We start from the raw sequence: 23,855 nt of genomic DNA, 5'->3' as shown, positions 1-23,855 counted from the left end.
CGGTGTTCTTGGGGACCTTCAATGCTGCAGAAATGTTTTGGTACCCTTACCCAGATCTGTGCCTCGACACAATCCTGTCTCGGAGCTCTACGGACAATTTCTTCGACCTCATGGCTTGGTTTTTGCTCTGACATGCACTGTCAACTGTGGGACCTTATATAGACAGGTGTGTGCCTTTCCAAATCATGTCCAATCAATTGAAATTACCACAGGTAGACTCCAATCAAGTTGTAGAAACATCAAGGAAACAGGATGCACCGGAGCTCAATTTCGTGTCTCATAGCAACCTGTTTTTGCTTTGTCATTATGGGGTATTGTGTGTAGATTGATGAAGATTTTGTATTTATTTAATTCATTTTAGAATAAGGCTGTAACGTAATAGTGGAAAAAGGGAAGGGGTCTGAATACTTTACGAATGCACTGTATGTCAAGGTATTAACAGTGTACGCTCATATACTGTTGCTCTCACATACTTGCTCTTCTTTTTCAAGAGATTCTTGCTTTCATTGTTTCTGAAACCAATGTATGTGACCATACCCCATTCCTCATTTGTCATCTTGACACTTGTCAGTGTAAAAAAAAAAAAAAACACACTTCACTTCTGTGAAAGGCAGCATGCTTCCTGTATTCCTCACAGATCAGCCAATGTCTCGCTTCTTGCTTGACGAGGAACAATCTGCTGGTTGAGGGGCCAATATACCACAAAACAAGACTTCTCCCCCAGCATTTGGGTAAGTGTCATAGCAGTGGGATGATCATTAGTGGTGGGCTGCATGAGCTAGTATACATTTACTACAAAGTCTCCACTTTAAAAAAAAATATACAACCTGTAATTAGATTGATTTGTTTTTTCTGAAATGCTGATGAAATGTTGCAACATCACTGATGGGGTAGAGTTACATGCGGTTGCATCTCAGATGATTATCAGTCAGTCACTATCACTAATATTATTTGTGAAGGAAATGGATCCCTTTACAGAGGCTCAAAGTGATGTGATGTTGATGAGCAACATCGCATCTTAAATATTAAGCAAATGTATACAGTATTATTACAAGTATTGGGTATTTGTGCTTGACAGTGCTGGAATTTCGGTTCAGTGCAGTGTCCTGTAATGTATCACACTATATTACAGAATGGCAAGTTACTTTTTCACACTTTTTGTCTCATAGCACTCATCACATTGGTTCATCCTTAGCGCATGCTAAGGAAGTGTAAAACAGGAAGGCTTGAATTGGGCATAGCTATACCTCTTATAGTTTTGTGATGAACGTCTATGTTCAAGGAAACAGTTGTACAACTCAGCTTTCAATATTTGCTGTTATCGTTTCCCTTTGCAGTTTTGCCACTATGTTTACCCCAAGGCCTGGGAGATTTCCAGCTCTTGTGTTACTTCTGGTTCTGTCAAGCAAGGCTGTCTCAAGACGTCTACCTAGCCACGGGGAGGTAGCAACCCATGGACCCCAGGAGTCAAACCTGTCCGAGCTACCACATCAAACAACGCCCCCTGTAGCCCTCACCAAAGACTCCGATACCCAGCAAACAGTGAGAACTGAAACCTCAGAGACAGACCATGAGACTGAGCTCTCCCACACCACGGTGAGAGTTAAACAAACACCTGTCCCATCAGCCCTGCAGCCAACCACATCCCCACCGCCCTACCCTACCACTGCCATCAACTCCTTCACAGAAGGGACAACAAAATCCTCCATTCCAGGAAGTGTCAGTGTCTCGAACAAAGTGACATGCCCGACCATGACCCCTAAGGGGAGAGGGCTGGTAGGTCAGTGCCTGATCATCATCGCTGTGCTGGCTGCTTTGATGACAATGTTCATAGTCAGCACCGTCATCCTCCTGACCAAGTTGAGGGGCAGCAGATACAGGCACAGAGCCCAGTGGCTGCAGGGACAGGGCACAGAGATGGTGTGCATCTCAGCAATGGTCCCCACCAATACCACTGATAGAGGCCAGGGGAGATCCAGATGCCCCAAAATCAATGTAACCCTAATGCCCAGCGCAGAGGACAGCGAGGGGGACAATCTCACTCTCAACAGCTTCATCCCAGACCTTGACGGAGGCTTGTAATACTTCACACAGTCAAACTCGCACTTCACAATAACACACTTGAGCTTTGTCTGTCAGCTACATAGCAAATATTTTGTCCTTAAACAGAAAAAGAAGTGCATCGCTTAACTCTCAGCATTATTCTAATGAGAAATACAAATCTATCACTATGGCCAAGCATGTGTATACCTGACCTTCCCTGTACGTACTGAATAACAACATCAAAAACTAAATCAATATGATATTTTTTCTGTCATACTGAATTCTTCAACCTATGATATAAAATCTTATTACGGCAATGCTGAGGCATGAGGTGCTCCAAACAGCCATGGGCAAAAACAGAATCCCTGCAGCGCCAGCAGGGATGAGTTCTGAGGCACATGTTTGTAGCAGACCGTAAAGTTTATATGTTAGGTTTGTACATGTGTGATATGATGAAAGACAGGCCCTCTCCCTGTGAGCTGGTCTTGTAGGCTGTGTGGAGACGGGCTGTAATCTGGAGCACATAATTAGAGGTCTCCGTGAGAAACAGAGAAACATAGGGACTCGCCCTGTGGAGAACATAAATATCCACTAACTGTCAACATGTACAAAAAGTGGTATTGTCCATTTTAGAGAATACTGATTCAACTGTGTGTAAAGGCAAGGGGGAAGTGAGGATTTTGTCTTTGATATTAAAGAAAATCACATGCTACTCGTGTGCTTTATTCCTGCACTAACATTGACCACATTTCAGCTGAATTTTGTATTTGACCTCATCGCTTTCAGGATTGCCACGTGAACCAGTAACTCAGTGATTGTGAACAATTAGAAATATCAATATGTAGTGGACAAAGATGTTCGCCTCATAAATATCTCCATCATATGTAAGGTTTAGGAGCAAACAAGGAAAATACATGCAGTCCGGCTGCCCCTAACTGTCCCTCCTTTCTAGACTGGCCAAAGCATCCACCAAAGCGTATGAGCATCCACCATGACCCCTCTCCCGGGAGAGGAGGATTTAGGGGGAGGTAGGTAGAGCGGTAGGGGGAGGAGATGGAAATGTAGAGGGATGGACGTCTTTCTGCAGGCTTTTTTAGAACTGGAGAAATAACTTTCAGTATACTGGAAGTTACAGGAGAGGGTGGCAACTTAGACGTTCCCTCTCTCTTTCCCTCAATTTTCTTCTCTCTCTGCTGTTAGAATCCCTTTACCATTTATTCCAGAGGAGACACTTCAGCCAGACAGAACATCTGTAAGTACAGACCTTTTAATTTCTTTATTTCTTTGTTTAATTCACGGTTAGGATATGTGTAACAAGAATAAATAGTAGTTTTGATTGCTGTAGACTTTGTAGAGTACGATAAACCTGTCATCTTAAGGACAAGAGTCCTTAACCATAACCACTGTCACGTTTCATTTGTCATACAAGATCAGTTGTGGTCTTACATTTTTGGTGAAGACATCAGAGTAGGTTTAAAAAGTGTAGATTAACATAAATCCATCATAATCTTAGGTTTAGAATGATCGAAGTAAGAGTCCTTTTGTTCAGAAATATCAAAGTTCGAGAGGTTAAGTCCTCCAGCTAATAGAATGTTTAAAAATATGATTATGGTGCATGTCACATTAGAAAGTTAATCTTAATAATTAGAGGGGTAAAAGTCACAATAACATGGTGGTGCTTGTAGGTGAAGATGGATAGAGGAATTCAGGATGATTCTTTAGAGGGTTTTTTAGTGGATGGACTGTAGAGATGACCAACCAGGAGACTATTCCTGAAGATGTAATTATGGCTGGTAAATACCATGGTCTAGTCACAGCGCACATGGCTCTGTAGCCACCCTGACTGAACATACATGGGTGGGGAGATCAAGCTAACCATCCATTTTAGTATGACTGTAGTTTACAGTACATACATACTGTATGCATGACCACACAAGCAGACATGATGGGCACATCATTTACAGTAAGGATGCAGAGGTTGAATGTAACTAGGCTGATTAGAAAGCCAGCCATTCTCACCAGAGAGTAGTAAGCAGCACTGTGTAATTACATGTACAGTTGAAGTCGGAAGTTTACATACGCCTTAGCCAAATACATTTAAACTCAGTTTTACACAATTCCTGACATTTAATCCTAGTAAAAATTCCCTGTCTTAGGTCAGTTAGGATCACCACTTTATTTTAAGAATGTGAAATGTCAGAATAATAGTCGAGAGAATTATTTATTTCAGATTTTATTTCTTTCATCACATTCCCAGTGGGTCAGAAGTTTACATACACTCAATTAGTATTTGGTAGCATTGCCTTTAAATTCTTTAACTTGGGTCAAATGTTTCGGGTAGCCTTCCACAAGCTTCCCACAATAAGTTGGGGGAATTTTGGCCCATTCCTCCTGACAGAGCAGGTGTAACTGAGTCAGGTTTGTAGGCCTCCTTGCTCGTAAACGCTTTTTCAGTTCTGCCCACAAATGTTCTATAGGATTGAGGTCAGGGCTTTGTGATGGCCACTAATACCTTGACTTTGTTGTCCTTAAGCCATTTTGGCACAACATTGGAAGTATGCTTGTGGTCATTGTCCATTTAGAAGACCCATTTGCGACCAAGCTTTAACTTCTTCCTTGCTGAGCGGCCATTCAGGTTATGTCGATATAGGACTCGTTTTACTGTGGATATAGATACTTTTGTACCTGTTTCCTCCAGCATCTTCACAAGGTCCTTTGCTGTTGTTCTGGGATTGATTTGCACTTTTCGCACCAAAGTACGTTCATCTCTAGGAGACAGAACGCGTCTCCTTCCTGAGCGGTATGAAGGCTGCGTGGTCCCATGGTGTTTATACTTGCGTACTATTGTTTGTACAGATGAACCTGGTACCTTCAGGTGTTTGGAAATTGCTCCCAAGGATGAACCAGACTTGTGGAGGTCTACAAATTTTTTTCTGAGGTCTTGGCTGATTTCTTTTGATTTTCCCATGATGTCAAGCAAAGAGGCACTGCGTTTGAAGGTAGGCCTTGAAATACATCCACAGCTACACCTCCAATTGACTCAAATGATGTCAATTAGCCTATCGGAAGCTTCTAAAGCCATGACATTATTTTCTGGAATTTTCCAAACTGTTTAAAGACACAGTCAACTTAGTGTATGTAAACTTCTGACCCACTGGAACTGTGATAGTGAATTATAAGTGAAATAATCTGTCTGTAAACAATTGTTGGAAAAATTACTTGTGTCATGCACAAAGTAGATGTCCTAACCGACTTGCCAAAACTATAGTTTGTTAACAAGAAATGTGTGGAGTGGTTGAAAAACCAGTTTTAATGACTCCAATCTAAGTGCATGTAAACTTCTGACTTCAACTGTTTTCCAGATGGAGTGAAGTTACAGATTTAGAGAGAGAGTTTGGGCTACTGGTGTGTAATATTATGTTAGGAGAGCGAGACTGTTTGAACTGCATTAGTTGCTTCAAGAGACTGACTCTTTCTCTGTATAGCATACTGTAAGTGTACCCGTTCCTAAGGCAGGCTGAATCCATCCGATCCCTGCCGTAGCCTGTTGTTAGCCTGCTGCAGCCCAGTGTAAATATAGAGACCACAGCCACAAGTCTCCCACGCCTCCCTGCTCTCTGTGGCATATATAGCTTCCTCGCCTCTTTGGTGTGGTGGATGGGTGGCCTCCCTCCACTATACAAATTTAAACCACGACCAAACTGCCGGCCTCCACCCCAAATAAGTAATGACTACAGACAGTTAAAATAGATTTAATACAAGATGTGAAATGGGAAAAATAGTGGATGTAGAACTAGATGAATCTGGTCATTGGGAACAACATCTGAGCAGTTTCTACTTTGTTCTGAGTTATAATAACACTAAATCCATCCTCTGTACTATCAAACCATTGAGTGTTTCTTCATTCTAATACTAGAAACCCAAATGCCCCTCCATCCTTAGTAGAGAGAAAGGGACCCACTGGGCACACCTCATTTCAACGTGGAGAATTGGGTAATATTTGGTAGATACGTTGAGATTCCAACCTTTTCACACTCAAAAAGACAGCCAAAAGTTTGTTGAATTCCCCCCAACGTGTTTAATTGTTTTACATTTACATCATTTAGCAGACGCTCTTATCCAGAGCGACTTACAAATTGGTGCATTCAACTTATGATAGCAAGTGGGACACCACTTTTTTTCTTCTTTTTTGTTATGGGGGAGGGGGAGGGGGAGGGGGGGGGGGGGGGGGGGTAGAAGGATTTCTTTATACTATTCCAGGTATTCCTTAAAGAGGTAGGGTTTCAAGTGTCTCCGGAAGGTGGTCAGTGACTCCGCTGTCCTGGCGTTGTGGGGGAGCTTGTTCCACCATTGGGGTGCCAGAGCAGCAAATAGCTTTGACTGGGCTGAGCGGGAACTGTTCTTCTGTAGAGGTAGGTGAGCTAGCAGGCCAGAGGTGGATGAAAGTAGTGCCCTCATTTGGGTGTAGGATCTGATCAGAGCCTGAAGGTAAGGAGGTGCCGTTCCCCTCACAGCTCCGTAGGCAAGCACCATGGTCTTGTAGTAGATGCGAGCCTCAACTGGAAGCCAGTGGAGTGTGCGGAGGAGCGGGGTGACATGAGAGAACTTGGGAAGGTCGAACACCAGACGGGCTGCGGCGTTCTGGATAAGTTGTAGGGGTTTAATGGCACAGGCAGGGAGCCCAGCCAACAGCGAGTTGCAGTAATCCAGACGGGAGATGACAAGTGCCTGGATTAGGACCTGTGTAAGGTAGGGTCGTACTCTGCGAATGTTGTAGAGCATGAACCTGCAGGATCGGGTCACCTCTTTGATGTTAGCAGAGAACGACAGGGTGTTGTCCAGGGTCACGCCAAGGCTCTTTGCACTCTGGGAGGAGGACACAATGGAGTGGTCAACTGTGATGGCGAGATCATGGAGCGGGCAGTCCTTCCCAGGGAGGAAGAGCAGCTCCGTCTTGCCGAGGTTCAGCTTGAGGTGGTGATCCGACATCCACAGTGATATGTCTGCAAGACATGCAGAGATGTGATTCGCCACCTGGTTATCAGAAGGGGGAAAGGAGAAAATTAATTGTGTGTCGTCTGCGTAGCAATGATAGGAGAGACCATGTGAGGATATGACAGAGCCAAGTGACTTGGTGTATAGAGAGAATAGGAGAGGGCCTAGAACTGAGCCCTGGGGGACACCAGTGGTGAGAGCACGTGGTGCGGAGACAGATTCTCGCCACGCCACCTGGTAGGAGCGACCTGTCAGGTAGGACGCAATCCAAGAGTGAGCAGCGCCGGAGATGCCCAACTCGGAGAGGGTGGAGAGGAGGATCTGATGGTTCACAGTATCAAAGGCAGCGGATAGGTCTACAAGGATAAGAGCAGAGGAGAGAGAGTTAGCTTTAGCAGTGCGGAGAGCCTCCGTGACACAGAGAAGAACAGTCTCAGTTGAATGACCAGTCTTGAAACCTGACTGGTTTGGATCAAGAAGGTCATTCTGAGAGAGATAGCAGGAGAGTTGGCTAGAGACGGCACGCTCGAGTTTTGGAGAGAAAAGAAAGAAGGGATACTGGTCTGTAGTTGTTGACATCGGAGGGATCGAGTGTAGGTTTTTTGAGGAGGGGTGCAACTCTCGCTCTCTTGAAGACGGAAGGGACATGGCCAGCGGTCAAGGATGAGTTGATGAGCGAGGTGAGGTAAGGGAGAAGGTCTCCGGAAATGGTCTGGAGAAGAGAGGAAGGGATAGGGTCAAGCAGGCAGGTTGTTGGGCGGCCGGCCGTCACAAGTCGCAAGATTTCATCTGGAGAGAGAGGGGAGAAAGAAGTCAAAGCATAGGGTAGGGCAGTGTGAGCAAGACCAGTGGTATCATTTGACTTAATAAATGAGGATCGGATGTCGTCAACCTTCTTTTCAAAATGGTTGACGAAGTCATCCACAGAGAGGGAGGAGGAGGAGGATTCAGCAGGGAGGAGAAGGTGGCAAAGAGCTTCCTAGGGTTAGAGGTAGAGGCTTTACATTTAGAGTGGTAGAAAGTGGCTTTAGCAGCGGAAACAGAGGAAGAGAATGTAGAGAGGAGGGAGTGAAAAGATGACAGGTCCGCAGGGAGTCTAGTTTTCCTCCATTTCCGCTCGGCTGCCCGGAGCCCTCTTCTATCAGCTCGCAATGAGTCGTCAAGCCACGGAGCAGGAGGGGAGGACCGAGCCGGCCGGGAGGATAGGGGACATAGAGAGTCAAAAGATGCAGAAAGGGAGGAGAGGAGGGTTGAGGAGGCAGAATCAGGAGATCGGAGGGAGAAGGATTTAGCAGAGGGAAGAGATGATAGGATGGAAGAGGAGAGAGTAGCGGGAGAGAGAGAGCGAAGGTTGCGACGGCACATTACCATCTGAGTAGGGGCGGAGTGAGTAGTGTTGGAGGAGAGCGAGAGAGAAAAGGATACAAAGTAGTGGTCGGAGACTTGGAGGGGAGTTGCAGTGAGATTAGTAGAAGAACAGCATCTAGTAAAGATGAGGTCAAGCGTATTGCCTGCCTTGTGAGTAGGGGCGGATGGTGAGAGGGTGAGGTCAAAAGAGGAAAGGAGTGGAAAGGAGGCAGCAGAGAGAAATCAGTCAAAGGCAGACGTAGGGAGGTTAAAGTCACCCAGAACTGTGAGGGGTGAGCCATCCTCAGGAAAGGAACTTATCAAAGCGTCAAGCTCATTGATGAACTCTCCAAGGGAACCTGGAGGGTGATAAATGACAAGGATGTTAAGCTTGAATGGGCTAGTGACTGTGACAGCATGGAATTCAAATGAGGAGATAGACAGATGGGTCAGGGGAAAAAGAGAGAATGTCCACTTGAGAGATGAGGATTCCTGTGCCACCGCCGCGCTGACCAGATGCTCTCGGGGTATGCGAGAACACATGGTTAGACGAGGAAAGAGCAGTAGGAGTAGCAGTGTTTTCTGTGGTAATCCATGTTTCCGTCAGCGCCAAGAAGTCGAGGGACTGGAGGGTAGCATAGGCTGAGATGAACTCTGCCTTGTTGGCCGCAGAACGGCAGTTCCAGAGACCTGGAACTCCACGTGGGTCGTGCGCGCAGGGACCACCAGATTAGAGTGGCAACAGCCACGTGGTGTGAAGCGTTTGTATGGCCTGTGCAGAGAGGAGAGAACAGGGATAGACAGACACATAGTTAACAGGCTACAATAATGCAAAGGAGATTGGAAAGAAATTAACTAAACATCTGGGAAAGCGAGAGAGCGGGGCATCCCTCACTTACGTTTCACTGAAACACTCAAATATAACTCTCCCAACTTCCACTTAGAAATTATAATTGTTGTAAACTACAGCGGTTCAATGTTTCTAGGAATAGACTAACTTAGTTTATTCAGCTAGCTAACTTGGTACACCGAATCATATGACGCCAAAGCCAACTAGCATGCCAGCCTCCAATAACACGGTTTAGCACCAATACTCGGTTACAACAAACCACCAGTGTGTTAACACACCAAGCAGATCATTCGTGTCCGTGTCTAACGTGTGTGTAAAGTTTTGGGGTAGTTTTGACAGTCTGAGTGAGTACGTCGTCAACTTATTCAGCCAGATAGTTAGCTAGCATAGTTAGCATACTAGCTAGCCATTGCTCTCTGCCAACGAACTAACCCCCACACAGAGAGCCAAGCTAATGTTAGCTAGTCACCCATGTCCCGAATTCCCTTGAACGACTCTGGTTACCAGTATGTAAAAACAAAACAAAAATAAATGTAGGTTATAGCTTACCCTTAGTAGCTACTGTTAGCCAGTTAAGTGCAAAGCTAGCCACTGAATCGATTCAGCCAGTTCGCGTCTGTCCCAACGGAGAGAAAGCGTCTCCAAATATTAACGCTAGGTCGTTCCAGCTATTGTTTAGTTAGCTATCCAGGTAGCTACATTTCGAGTACAGTAGCTACTAACTACCTAACGTTAACGCTTCAGATAATGAGGTTAGAAAAACAGCTGAATGGTAGGTAGCTAGCTGGCATAATTACAGGTACTCTTAAGCGTGGAATAACATTGGAAACAACTATCCACAGTTGCTAATAGTTATCAGTAGCTACCCGCTAGCTAGCTAGCTTTATTGGTCCAGGTAGTGAGTTAGCTAGCCTCGTGCTTCACCGGGCTCAGCCGAATACAATACTTACCTACAATAATTACCTACAATAACTACCTAGATAAACTACCTACAATACCTAACTACAATACCTACCTACCTACAATCTAAATACATGGTTTAATCTTTACTCGACACCATATGAGCCAAGCTTACTTCCTGCCAGAGAGAGAGACAACCTCACCCGTCGCTGTCCAAGTCCAGGTGTTATCACTATGTTTTCAACCATCTAACTGCACAACCAAATTCTAATGAAAAATCAATGTCAGAGTTTTTGTTTAGTTGGCTAAATGTGTTATCACTGCACTTTCAACCATTTTAAAAGCACAGCAAAGTTCAAATGGGAATACAATGTCAGATTGTTTATTTATACAACAACTTAATGTGTAATCACTGTGCTTGATCTAATAGCACAACCAAATTACCTGGATTGCAGTTAGTTGAGATTACATTAAAGTACATGGTGCAAGTAATCAATGCGTTTTTTGAGATTCTGTGCAGATTATTTTAGCAAATGTTAAGATTTCCACAGACCTGCGACCCTGAACATGCACTCATTTTAAAGGGTGATTCCGCCATTTTAACATCTGTTACGAACCCTGTGGCTTTAAAAGTCTAGGGTGGATGGAAAAGAGACACGTAACATAACTCATGCTAATTAGAATATTGCCAACGAACAGTGAGAACAAAATATGCCGACAACCAAAAAGCTACCGCCAAACAAATTTTTTTGTATTATAAACACACGGTAAAAGGTTTGGGGAAAAGGGGCTGAGCAGGACCCAAGGAATGAAACAATAATGTCAAAAACCCCTAAACTGATCTGGCCTGCCTCAAGAACCGCTAAGCTTACTACTAACTACACAAAAATACAGTGGGTGGTCCGCTCAGGTCTAACTAGTGTTTTTAGACAAAGTTTTCCTACGGGTAGTGTACGCCCAATGGCGACTTGCTAAAAATCCCCTTTTCCCAGGAACAAACAAACAACATAGATACCATATGGAGTAAACAGCAAATGAGTGAGTACACAAAAAAAACAAGACACCACATTATCCATACTCACAAACAAAAAAGTATCTGTCAGAAAACACATCTGACTAGCTTTTAAAACAAGGGATGTGTGATGTGATTGGGAAATGAAAACCAGAAACAGGTGGTGCAATCAGGAGAAGTGGCCACTGATTGGTCCACCTCAGCAATCAGCAGATGAACTGATGACTGACAGGTGGGACACACCAACGACCTCCAATCAGGACACAAAGGACACCTGTGATTATGGCAGAAGGAGAGGAAAAACACAAACACAAATACACATACAGTATACCTGTATCCGTAACAACGTCATATTCATCATCTCCTGCACATGTGAAAACAGTGCGTTTCTATGATCTGTGGTTAAAAAGGTCCATAAAAATCCTTCTCTGTGACATCACAGGGTAGGATTAAATGAAAAGAAAGTGATTTTCAAAACCTGCAACAAGTTTCTAGCCCAAGGGAGGGTATTTTCTTGCTTCCAACGTCACCGCCAATCTCATAGTGTTTGAAAATCACTGTTTTTAAAATGTTTTAACTTTTGATGTCATCGGGTAGAACTTTTTAACTTCATATTTTTTTCTACAAAACATAGAAATGCACCGTTTTCACATGTTGACACTGGTATTGTGCTGGAGATAATGAAAATGAGGTTGCCCTTTAAGGTTGAATAAATACTGTCATATTAGTTTGTAAGATAGTAAATAGCCTAATGTACAAAAGTGTTATTGAATTGTGTTTGGTTGATCAATGACTCAACCAAATATTATAATTTAAAGGATATGTACTGTTGAAGTCGGAAGTGTACATACACTTAGGTTGGAGTCATTAAAACTTGTTTTTCAACCACTCCACAAATTTCTTGTTAACAAACTATAGTTTTGGCAAGTCGGTTAGGACATCTACTTTGTGCATGACACAGGTAATTTTTCCAACAATTGTTTCCAGACAGATTATTTCATGTATAATTCACTGTATCACAATTCCAGTGGGTCAGAAGTTTACATACACTATGTTGACTGTGTCTTTAAACAGCTTGGAAAATTCCAGAAAATTATGTCATGGCTTTAGAATCTTCTGATAGGCTAATTGACATCATTTGAGTCAATTGGAGGTGTACCTGTGGATGTATTTCAAGGCCTACCTTCAAACTCAGTGCCTCTTTACTTGACATCATGGGTAAATCAAAAGAAATCAGCCAAGACCTCAGAAAAAAAATTGTAGACCTCCACAAGTCTGGTTCATCCTTGGGAGCAATTTCCAAACGCCTGAAGGTACCACGTTCATCTGTACAAACAATAGTACGCAAGTATAAACACCATGGGACCACGCAGCCGTCATACCGCTCAGGAAGGAGACGCGTTCTGTCTCCTAGAGATGAACGTACTTTGGTGCGAAAAGTGCAAATCAATCCCAGAACAACAGCAAAGGACCTTGTGAAGATGCTGGAAGAAACAAGTACAAAAGTATCTATATCCACAGTAAAACAAGTCCTATATCGACATAACCTGAAAGGCTGCTCAGCAAGGAAGAAGCCAATGCTCCAAAACCTCCATAAAAAAGCCAGACTACGGTTTGCAACTGCACATGGGGACAAAGATCGTACTTTTTGGAGTAATGTCCTCTGGTCTGATGAAACAAAAATAGAACTGTTTGCCCATAATGACCATCATATGTTTGGAGGAAAAAGGGGGACACTTGCAAGCCGAAAGAACACCATCCCAACCGTGAAGCACGGGGGTGGCAGCATCATGCTGTGGGGGTGCTTTGCTGCAGGAGGGACTGGTGCACTTCACAAAATAGATGGCATCATGAGGAAGGAAAATTATGTGGATATATTGAAGCAACATCTCAAGACATCAGTCAGGAAGTTAAAGCTTGGTCGCAAATGGCTCTTCCAAATGGACAATGACACCAAGCATACTTCCAAAGTTGTGCCAAAATGGCTTAAGGACAACAAAGTCAAGGTAGTGGCCATCACAAAGCCCTGACCTCAATCCTATAGAAAATGTGTGGGCAGAACTGAAAAAGCATGTGCGAGCAAGGAGGCCTACAATCCTGACTCAGTTACAGCAGCTCTGTCAGGAGGAATGGGCCAATATTCACCAAACTTATTGTGGAAGGCTTGTGGAAGGCTACCCGAAACGTTTGACCCAAGTTAAACAATTTAAAGGCAATGCTACCAAATACTAATTGAGTGTATGTAAACTTCTGACCCACTGGGAATGTGATGAAAGAAATAAAATCTGAAATAAATAATTCTCTCTACTATTATTCTGACATTTCACATTCTTAAAATAAAGTGGTGATCCTAACTGACCTAAGACAGGGAATTTTTACTAGGATTAAATGTCAGGAATTGTGAAAAACTGAGTTTAAATGTATTTGGCTAAGGTGTATATAAACTTCCGACTTCAACTGTATATGGACACTCATTCACTATGGTATTTTCTATTGGTAAATTTACAAACATATATTATGATAAATTGATTTGAAACTTGTATCACATTATGGTAAGTGGTGAAATAAGTATAGCCAGTTATAATTGTAATGGCATAACAGATAATAACAAAAGAAGAACAATATTTACATGGCTCAAAGAGAAGGAATATAATATATATTGTTTACAGGAAACTCATTCAACAATTCTAGATGAAGATGTGTGGAAAAAGGACAGATGGGCAAAGAAACTCAAAAGGGGTGATGATATTAATGAACAGTAATTTCGATCCGAATGTGCAAATTGTCCAAACAGATACGCAAGGTAGATGGATGATTTTAAATATATTATTGGACCATAAACAGATATGGCTCATTAACCTTTATGGACCAAATAATGAGGATCCGCACTTCTTTGACAATATATATATAATAAATGATCAACCCTGCAAGCAATACAAGACTCTATTATTATGGTGGGAGATTATAATACTGTTTTAAATAGCTCAATGGACCGTAAAGGAAATCACACTACAAACGATCACCCTCATGCTCTTAAGGAAATCATGAATGTCATGGATACATTAGAACTAGTAGATATATGGAGGCTTAAATATCCTGACCTAGTGAGATATACATGATGGAGACTCAATCAAGCTAGTCGTCTTGACTTCTTTCTTATCTCATTCTCGTTGGCACCAAAAGTTTTAAAAAAGTGTTGATAGGGGACAGAATGCGGTCGGCCCATCAAATAAAATGGCATATACATTACTCTTACTGAATTTCCACATGGGCGAGGATATTGGAAATGTAATCAAAGCCTAATGGATGATAACTTGTTTTTAACTAGCAATTTAGGTCAAAAGAGTCCATACTAACAAAGGAAATAGGTCTAACAGAACAGATAGATAGCAATAAAAACTGTAACATAAAGGCTCAGAATAAATTTGAGGAAAAACAAAAAGAAATTGAGAAACTTATTCAAGTAAGATCAAGTGTAATATATTATAAAAATAAAGCAAACTGGATGGAATATGGGGCAAATGCACCAAATTCTTTTTTAAATCTTCAACATAGAAATGCTACCAAATATAATTGACTGAAACTGATTACAAATGACGGAGTCACCCATGATTCACCAAATGATATTTTGAAGGATGAAGCACAGTACTTTAAGCATATGTTTTCATTTCAGTCGCCTCCATCTCCTCTAACTGAAGCTAATTGTAGGGATTTTTTTTCTATTGATAATGTAAAATTAACAGCCATACAGAAAGACTCATGTGAAGGTGAAATTACAGAGGAGGAACTTCTGGATGCAATTAAAGACTTTATGTCCGGGAAAACTCCAGGGTTGGATGGCATACCAGTCGAGGTATACCAAACCTTTTTTGATATACTCAGAGGACCGTTATTAGTATGTTTTAACCACTCTTATGTAAATGGTAGATTATCAGACACTCAAGAAGGTCTGATTTCATTATTACTGAAACAGGATACAAGTGGGAAATATAAAGATTCAGTCCATTTTAAAAAATTGGAGGCCCCTTACACTTCAGTGTTGTGATGCAAAAATTCTAGCAAAATGTATAGCGCATTATTCATTCTAATCAGACAGGTTTTTTACATGGACAATACATTGGAGATAATATAAGGCAAGTACTGGAAACAATAGAACACTATGAAAAATCTGGGAAGCCAGGCCTGTCTGTGATTTATTTAGAATTCAAGGCACACTTAACCAGCATGGCTACCGCAGCGATATGCCATCCCATCTGGTTTGGTCTTAGTGGGACTATCATTTGTTTTTCAACAGGACAATGACCCAACACACCTCCAGGTTGTGTAAGGGCTATTTTACCAAGAAGGAGAGTGATGGAGTGCTGCATCAGATGACCTGGCCTCCACAATCCCCCGACCTCAACCCAATTGAGACGGTTTGGGATGAGTCGGACGGCAGAGTGAAGGAAAAGCAGCCCACAAGTGCTCAGCATATGTGGGAACTCCTTCAAGACTGTTGGAAAACCATTCCAGGTGAAGCTGGTTGAGAGAATGCCAAGAGTGTGCAAAGTTGTCATCAAGGCAAAGGGTGGCTATTTGAAGAATCTCAAATATAAAATATATTTTGATCTGTTTAACACTTTTTTGGTTACTTCATGATATGTAGTAACCATGTGTTATTTCATAGTTTTGATGTCTTCACTATTATTCTACAATGTAGAACATAGTAAAAATAAAGAAAAACCCTTGAATGATTAGGTGTGTCCAAACTTTTGACTGGTACTGTATATATAAACGTTTTTTTTTTTTTTTTTTACTAAAAACTTTGGGGAACAAAAATAAATCACTTTGCGGTTTTGGCCGCCTGTTGCCGACCCCTGCCCTACCTTGACCCTACACACCCTACTTAGACACAGGTAGTGCTTAATTTGTAAATTGGGAGGTGCCAGAACAAAAAGTGACCCTAGAGGGGGGTGACCTATGGGGCTCTGAGGTACCGGAACGCATAAAAAATAATCACCTTTTATAATAAAGCATTGCTTTCATTACCATCGCTCTTGTTTGCTGGCATAGAGCGGTAGAGGCACTTGCAGAAGTTGCACACATGGGGATATTTTTGTGTGTGCCTTTTTATAAACACATTTCATGCAATTCTAAATAATTGACTGGAGACTTCAGCAGAATTTTTTTAATACCTCACAAATTATCGAAATGACAAGCTACTTTGACACTGAGAAACTGAGATCAATAAAAATGACCTTGTCTTGAATCCATCAATAGCCTAGAGCTAGGTGTGTGGAGACACATATTGTACAATATGATGATGAAATTATAGTCCTAAAAAAGCTTTCCAGTTTCACTGACTCACCCAATGATGCGCAACTCACTCACCCGCGATGGCCGATGTGCTCATCGCAAAAGCCTATCTCTCTCTTGTTTTACATTCTAAAACAATGCTCTTCGCTCATTAGGCCTATTTGGAAGTTGATAACGTATTTGGTAGCCTACAGACAGATTAGTCTTCTCTTTTCAGCAGGAGTCATTTGCTTTCCAACCTGTGTTTCCCACCATTGTATTTGAAATATTGCGAATGGCCTGTTTTGGCTTTAATTGCGCAAATGTGTCCTTTGGTCTGGACTCCAAATTTGAGATTTTTGGTTCCAACTGCCATGTCTTTGTGAGACGTGGTGTGGGTGAACGGATGATCTCTGCATGTGTAGTTCCCACCTATCTCTCGCTTGTTTTACTTTCTAAAACAATGCTCTTCGACTCAATAGGCCTATTTGGAAGTTGATAACGTATTTGGTAGCCTACATACAGATTAGTCTTCTCTTTTCAGCAGGAGCCATTTGCTTTCCAACCTGTGTTCCCCACCATTGTATTTGAAATATTGCAAATGGCCTGTTTTGGCTGCATTCTGTTCACTGACAGATTTGCCGGGCGTTCCCGACTAAGCATGCCTTGTGATTGGGCTACAGACAATCCATAAATGATGAAATGCTGTGAATCAGTGGAACAGTATCAAACACATCAAACCCATGGTCTCCTTTCCAGCCCTTATTTTGAGCCATTCTCCCCTCAGCAGCCCCACTGCTGTCAACCCACAAGATGGTTATGCATCAACTGGCTACACAAGGAGTGTAAGACAAACGCGCGCACTACACAGACAGGGTCAATATTCCTGGAAATTAATTGGCAGATGTTTTAGGTTTGGCTTTTTAAGCCAATAGTGGCTAATCAGGGGTGGGATAATGTCAATGTTGCATTGATTAGATAGTAGCTGAGATTTGTTTTTGACAGTTTGCGATGGAACACATGAAAAATTGCGTATACTTTCGGAATTGTTTGGCGAGCTACTCATAGGTAGGTCCCAAGCTACTAGTAGCTCGCGATCGACCTGTTGGAGACCCCTGCTGTAGACCGTCCGTCGCTGCGACTGTCGTTTTCCTTGTTGCACAGACATGAAATAAGTTTATCTGTGACTGTCGCAACGTCCGTTGTTGTGGTTACCGGACTGCGACAGCAACCGGGAAATCCTCCTGTGACAAGATGATGGAGTTATAAAATTCTCTGATAGAATTATTAAATTCTCTGATAGAATGACCACAAAGTTTATAAACTCGGGAGACTTCCGGGAACGCTTGCGAAGCAGACCAGGTCGGGGTTTGGGGTTAGAGAAGTCAATGAAAGAAGTGAAACATTATTCTTTAGTTGGTCATTTTCTCAATCTAAAGGCACACCCTAGATTCGAGCCAATGTCTTAAGTAGTTGAACATGTTATTACTCCAACCTCGTGAAAGTGACAAACTGACACATTTTCATCAAAAATGACTTTTTATCGAAGGGGTGTCTTTGATTTGACGGCCTGCACATGCGCAGTTCGGTGCGAGACGACCGTTAGACCCGATTACGTGTTTCTAGCATGAGTCGCCATAACATCACCTACAAGTGTGATCGGGGATTTCTATTGGAGGAGTAGTTTTAGCCTATTTTCATACTGTACTGTCTGTCTTTGGAATGACCTACTTTTATTTTGTCACACTGTGGCAGTAAGCTATTTTCTGTAAGCTCACCATTACCTTGTAAATAATTATGTTGTGGGTTTATTTTCCTGTAGTAATGAAAAAAAGTAGATCAAGTTAAGACGTTGTTAGCTATACTCTGGTAATTATTTTAACTGGCTAGCTAAATACCTAGCAACGAACCAAAACATTGTTTAGAAAATTGCTTTTAGTTGCCTGGCTTGCTAGGTTGACATTTATTTACTTGATTAATTTTTTTTATGGATGGGTTTATTGGTGTTAAAATAGAGAAAATATGCTATTTGGAGCACCGGGCTGCTGATGTCATGCAGAGGCTGTGGTTTGTGTACTTTTTTAATAAGGACGACAAGTTTGATGTCGGACGACAATAGAATGTTCATGATGTCGCTACGACAATTGTCTACAGACATGTCGATAGACGGACTGTAAACCAGCCATTAGGCTATATTGCAAATTAGTGCCTGTCATATGTGTTCCCCTGAATCAACACCTACCCTAAGTGTTAATTACTAAAAGATTCCAGACTAACATTTTCCCCTGGTGTCACTGGTGCCTCTAACTTTTACAGTTGGTGGCACAAGTCCATGATTTGGTCGGACCCAAATCACTAGTAATCATCTTATATAGTCATTCATAGTGCCTTATTAAGAAGTGTAATTAATAGACTACTGAGGTATTACATAAATAGGTGGTTTCATCTAACACGTCCAAGCAGGAATGCATGACTCAATATATTTTGGATGTGCTACCTAATCCAGTGATTGACATGAATTTTGGGTTGACAATTAGACTATAGTTGTTATTTTTTACTGTCAAAATAGGACTCCAGAATATCCCGGGTTTTTCTTTTCAATAGAGATGAATTACATACATCTTTATGTGCACTAACTAATATCATAGGCACCTTAATTTGGGTTTCCACACCAGAGGAAGTAGAAACTCAAAATCCAATAACTAGATTGCTAACTCTAAATATAATACCTACTGTTAGTAGCCATGTATTCATCCAACAGTAAATGTAATGTAAAAAAAACGGCAGTTGTAGGCTACTACCCATGAGACCTATAGGCCTATACCCTCGCAAAGGCCGGTGTGCATTTCGCGCGTGTGCCGCTCCATATCTCAATGCCTTATCAATTATCTTGGTTGTAAAATAGTTGCTATTAAGCTAAATATTGAGAGTTAAGAAATAAAAATGATACCTACAGAGAGCCGAGAGCCTAATATCTTCAACAGGGACAAGGGGACGAAGCTTCCAAAGCTGTGTTTTTCCCGTAATTGCATTTTGAAGTGTTATATGATCAGAACGCATTTTCCTCAAGCGCATGCGGGTAGAGGAGTGGTCGCTCATCACAGCAACATACCCCAGCGAAACAGGCATAGGGGCATGGCAGACACGTTCATTACATGAATCATGAGGATAATGCACTTTACTGAGGTGACAATGTAGAATGTGCACTTTCTACGTTTATAGGCACCTTTTTTAGGTTTGTACAATTCATGATATTGGCTGTCTAACTGATGACAGAGGTCTCTTTGCTGATGCCGCGTTTGACTTTGAATCTGAGTTTGAGTGACCTCCGCTCAGCATATCAGAAAACCGGACCGGTCCATCTTGGTATGGGGGCTGACCGTTGCCCACTGATCAGCCAAAGGCTCATTATAGATTAGTATAACAGAGAAATTGCACACAAAAAACAATTTAAAAATACAGAATATAGCCCTATTTGGTAAAAGACCAAGTCCATATTATGGCAAGAACAGCTCAAATAAGCAAAGAGAAATGACAGTCCATCATTACTTCAAGACATGAAGGTCAGTCAATAAGGAACATTTCAAGAACTTTGGAAGTTCTTTCAAGTGCAGTCGCAAAAACCATCAAGCGCTATGATGAAACTGGCTCTCATGAGGACCGCCACAGGAATGGAAGACCCAGAGTTACTTCTGCTGCAGAGGATAAGTTCATTAGAGTTAACTGCACCTCATAAATTGCAGCCCAAATAAATTATTCACAGAGTTCAAGTAACAGACACATCTTAACATCAACTGTTCAGAGGGGACTGTGTGAATCAGGCCTTCATGGTCGAATTGCTGCAAAGAAACCACTACTAAGGGACACCAATAAGAAGAAGAGACCTGCTTAGGCCAAGAAACACGAGCAATGGACATTAGACGGGTGGAAATTTGTCCTTTGGTCTGGAGTCCAAATAGGACATTTTTGGTTCCAGCCGTCGTGTCTTTGTGAGACGTGGTGTGGGTGAACGGATGGTCTCTGCATGTGTAGTTCCCACCGTAAAGCATGGAGGTGTGATGGTGTGGGGTGCTTTGCTGGTGACACTGTCTGTGATTTATTTAGAATTCAAGGCACACTTAACCAGCATGGCTACCACAGCATTCGGCAGCGATATGCCATCCCATCTGGTTTGGGCTTAGTGCGACTATCATTTGTTTTTCAACAGGACAATGACCCAACACACCTCCAGGCTGTGTCAGGGCTATTTTACCAAGAAGGAGTGTGATGGAGTGCTGCATCAGATGACCTGTCCTCCACAGTACCCTGACCTCAACCCAATTGAGATGGTTTGGGATGAGTTGGATGGCAGAGTGAAGGAAAAGCAGCCAACAAGTGTTCAGAATATGTGGGAACTCCTTCAAGACTGTTGGAAAACCATTCCAGGTGAAGCTGGTTGAGAGAATGCCAAGAGTGTGCAAAGCTATGATCAAGGCAAAGGTTGGATATTTGAGGAATCTCAAATATAAAATATATTTTGATTTGTTTAACACTTTTTTGGTTACTACATGATATGTAGTAACCATGTGTTATTTCATAGTTTTGATGTCTTCACTATTATTCTACGATGTAAAAAATAGTAAAAATAAAGAAAAACCCTTGAATGAGTAGGTATGTCCAAACTTTTGACTGGTACTGTATATAAAACATATTTTTGTGTTTGTCAATTTCAATAAGCTCACCCAACAAAAAAGTGTCCAGCCCATCTGGCATTTGCCAGAATTGCCAGATGTCCAAATATGCCCCTGAAAGCATGATTTGGCCACAGAGGATCACTAGCTTCTTAAAACAAAAACAAAAGTGTTTTAAATCTCATTGCCTACAGTCGGAAGGAGAGGCAGCGTGCACAATTTGGGCAGCGCACGTGGCAAATACCGAATACATGATTGTTGAGTTGTAACTGTCAGTGAAAAGTAGAGGCCCAGCCAGGCATATCGCAATATTTCAAAATACAATAGTGGGAAAACATATTTTGCTTTATTATAAAGGCGCATTTTAATGATCAAAATTAGCTTCCCCAAACTTGAAACTTACATGCCGCCTATGCATGAATAGCATCATTGATAATATGTGATTGATATAATTTGCACTGTTGAACCTACCCTTTGGAATAACTTAATCATTCTCACTATAGCACATTGGTAGTAGTCAGTGACAAATATCAAAGCTAAGCAGTGCTGGGCTTGGGGGGGTGCAACTCAATATGAAACCTAACATATCATACTAAATGGAGTGTCGGACTTACGTACCGAGTAATACAAAATGCTCTGAGACCAGGTTGCAGCTCCGAATGGGGGACAGAATGGATATCTGTAGATATATCAACTCTCCAGTAGGAGGTGCTGCCCAGGCTATTGTTTTTTGTTGTTGCTTATAGTGGATACAAATTCGACATAAAAGGTTTGTCTTAGTTGAAAATGGGTTAACATGAAGACTTAATCCTGTGGTTGAAATTTTACCCTCAACAACAGTTTGCGTGGATTACTTTTTTCTAATCCAATGTATTTACCATGTAGATTCCACATCACAATACGTTGACAAATTATGTTGAAACAACATTGATTTAACCAGTTTGTGCTCAGTGGGGAGGCATGTTGTAGGCCTACAGTAGCTGATGTAATATAGATGCAGAAAATGAAAGCCTATATTCTTGAAATCAGCCCAAACAGTCATGAATTTGACATCAAAACATTTCTAAACCATCTGCAATTTTGAGAAATGTTGTATTGAAAGTCTCTTGTCTTTACAGGATTCTGAAGGAAATATGAGTAACCACTTGATTCTTCACCTGGCATGTGTGAGCCTAGTTCTGCTCTGTGGCCATGGGAATGCAGTGCATGTGCCCATGGTCTATAGAATTTCCATGGATGGCAGTGGTGACGGAGGGGAGCCGGATCTCATAATCCCCATCGATGGCCCCCCCCACCCTTACTCCCCCGTAGATGTCTCCCCTGTCGATGTCGCCCCCATCAACGTCTCCCCCGTTGATGTCTCCCCTGTAGATGTCGTCAACGTCGATGTCGCCCCCGTTGATGTCTCCCCCACCGATGTCTCCCCTGTTTCTCCCCCCACCCTGGTCAGCACCATCACCAACACCATCACTATCACCATGATCCGCCTCAAGGACTTTATGCTCACCCGGGTGGTGGACTTCCTCCAGGATAATATGCTGATCATCATCGTGGTCACCTCCCTCCTCATTGTCATGATCTTCATCATCTGCTGTGCCGCTACCATGAGCCAAAAGCGCAAGATGGAGGCCTACAAACCCCCTGCCAACCCACCCAGGAAGTACATTGGCGACACAGCTGGAGGAGTCGAACCCTCCAGTGAGGTCCAGAGTCGGGTCTTCGGCGGGCCTGATTCTGCCAGGAGGATCCAGGGAACCCCCAAGAATCTGCGCACCCCTTCCGCTGCACTGGTGGGGGAAAAGGTGGGCAAGGAGCCCAAACCGAAGGAGGTCCAGAAAGTGAGGGAGGTAGAGGAGGAGGAAACGCGTAGAGTGGAGCCTAAGCACAAAGGCCAGAAGGCTGAGGAGGTGCAGCCGAGCTCCAGCCCCAGCACCAGCCAGCCCATGGTCTGCACCTGCCACCTGCGGAAGGCCAACCACTAAGTATAGGTTGGGGCTCCAACCATGCAAACTAGCAAAAACGGAGATTGAGGCCTTTTCTTGTGCAGAGGGAACTCCCTGGGTACGTCCGCTGCTGTGTGCCAAACTTGTCTGTGGAATCTGACTCTGTGGGTACCTTTAGCATACAGATACAATTGGGTCTAGTTAGCATACAAAGGCCTTAAAACAGAAGGAATTTCAGGCCTGACTGCCTATATATCTATATATATATATATCTATATACACACACAGTATATGCCATATCATGTGTATGTATGTGTGTGTGTATGTATATATATACTACCATTCAAAAGTTTGGGGTCACTTAGAAATGTCCTTGTTTTAAAAAGAAAAGCAATTTTTTTTGTTCATTAAAATAACATCAAATTGATCCGAAAATACAGTGTAGACATTGTTAATGTTGTAAATGGCTATTGTAGCTGGAAACGGCAGATTTTTAATGGAATATCTACATAGGCGTACAGAGGCCCATTATCAGCAACCATGAGTCCTGTTCCAATGGCACGTTGTGTTTGCTAATCCAAGTTTATCCTTTTAAAAGGCTAATTGATCATTAGAAAACCCTTTTGCAATTGTGTTAGCACAGCTGAACATTGTTGTGCTGATTTAAAGAAGCAATAAATACTGGCTATAAAAGGCTATTCCATGATTTCTCAGAACAAGAATAGACTGACGAGTTTCAGAAGAAAGTTATTTGTTTCTGGACATTTTGAGCCTGTAATCGAACCCACAATTGCTGATGCTCCAGATACTCAACTAGTCTC

The 23,855-nt window shown here is 42.3% G+C and overlaps 1 protein-coding gene across 1 annotated transcript; it reads left to right on the top strand.

Moving 5' to 3' along the window:
* The first annotated feature begins 18,104 nt into the window (after positions 1-18,104).
* Positions 18,105-23,487, top strand: tmem119a (transmembrane protein 119a). Its single transcript, XM_084180643.1, has 2 exons — positions 18,105-18,189; positions 22,210-23,487. The coding sequence occupies exon 2, from the start codon at positions 22,225-22,227 to the stop codon at positions 23,071-23,073; it is 849 nt and encodes a 282-aa protein (XP_084036769.1). The 5' UTR covers positions 18,105-18,189; positions 22,210-22,224; the 3' UTR covers positions 23,074-23,487.
* Positions 23,488-23,855: the final 368 nt, after the last annotated feature.

This window comes from Coregonus lavaretus, assembly GCF_964263955.1.
Source record: "Coregonus lavaretus genome assembly, chromosome: 17".
NCBI classification, from domain to species: Eukaryota; Metazoa; Chordata; class Actinopteri; order Salmoniformes; family Salmonidae; genus Coregonus; species Coregonus lavaretus.
This window is presented reverse-complemented; position numbering and strand designations above follow the sequence as displayed.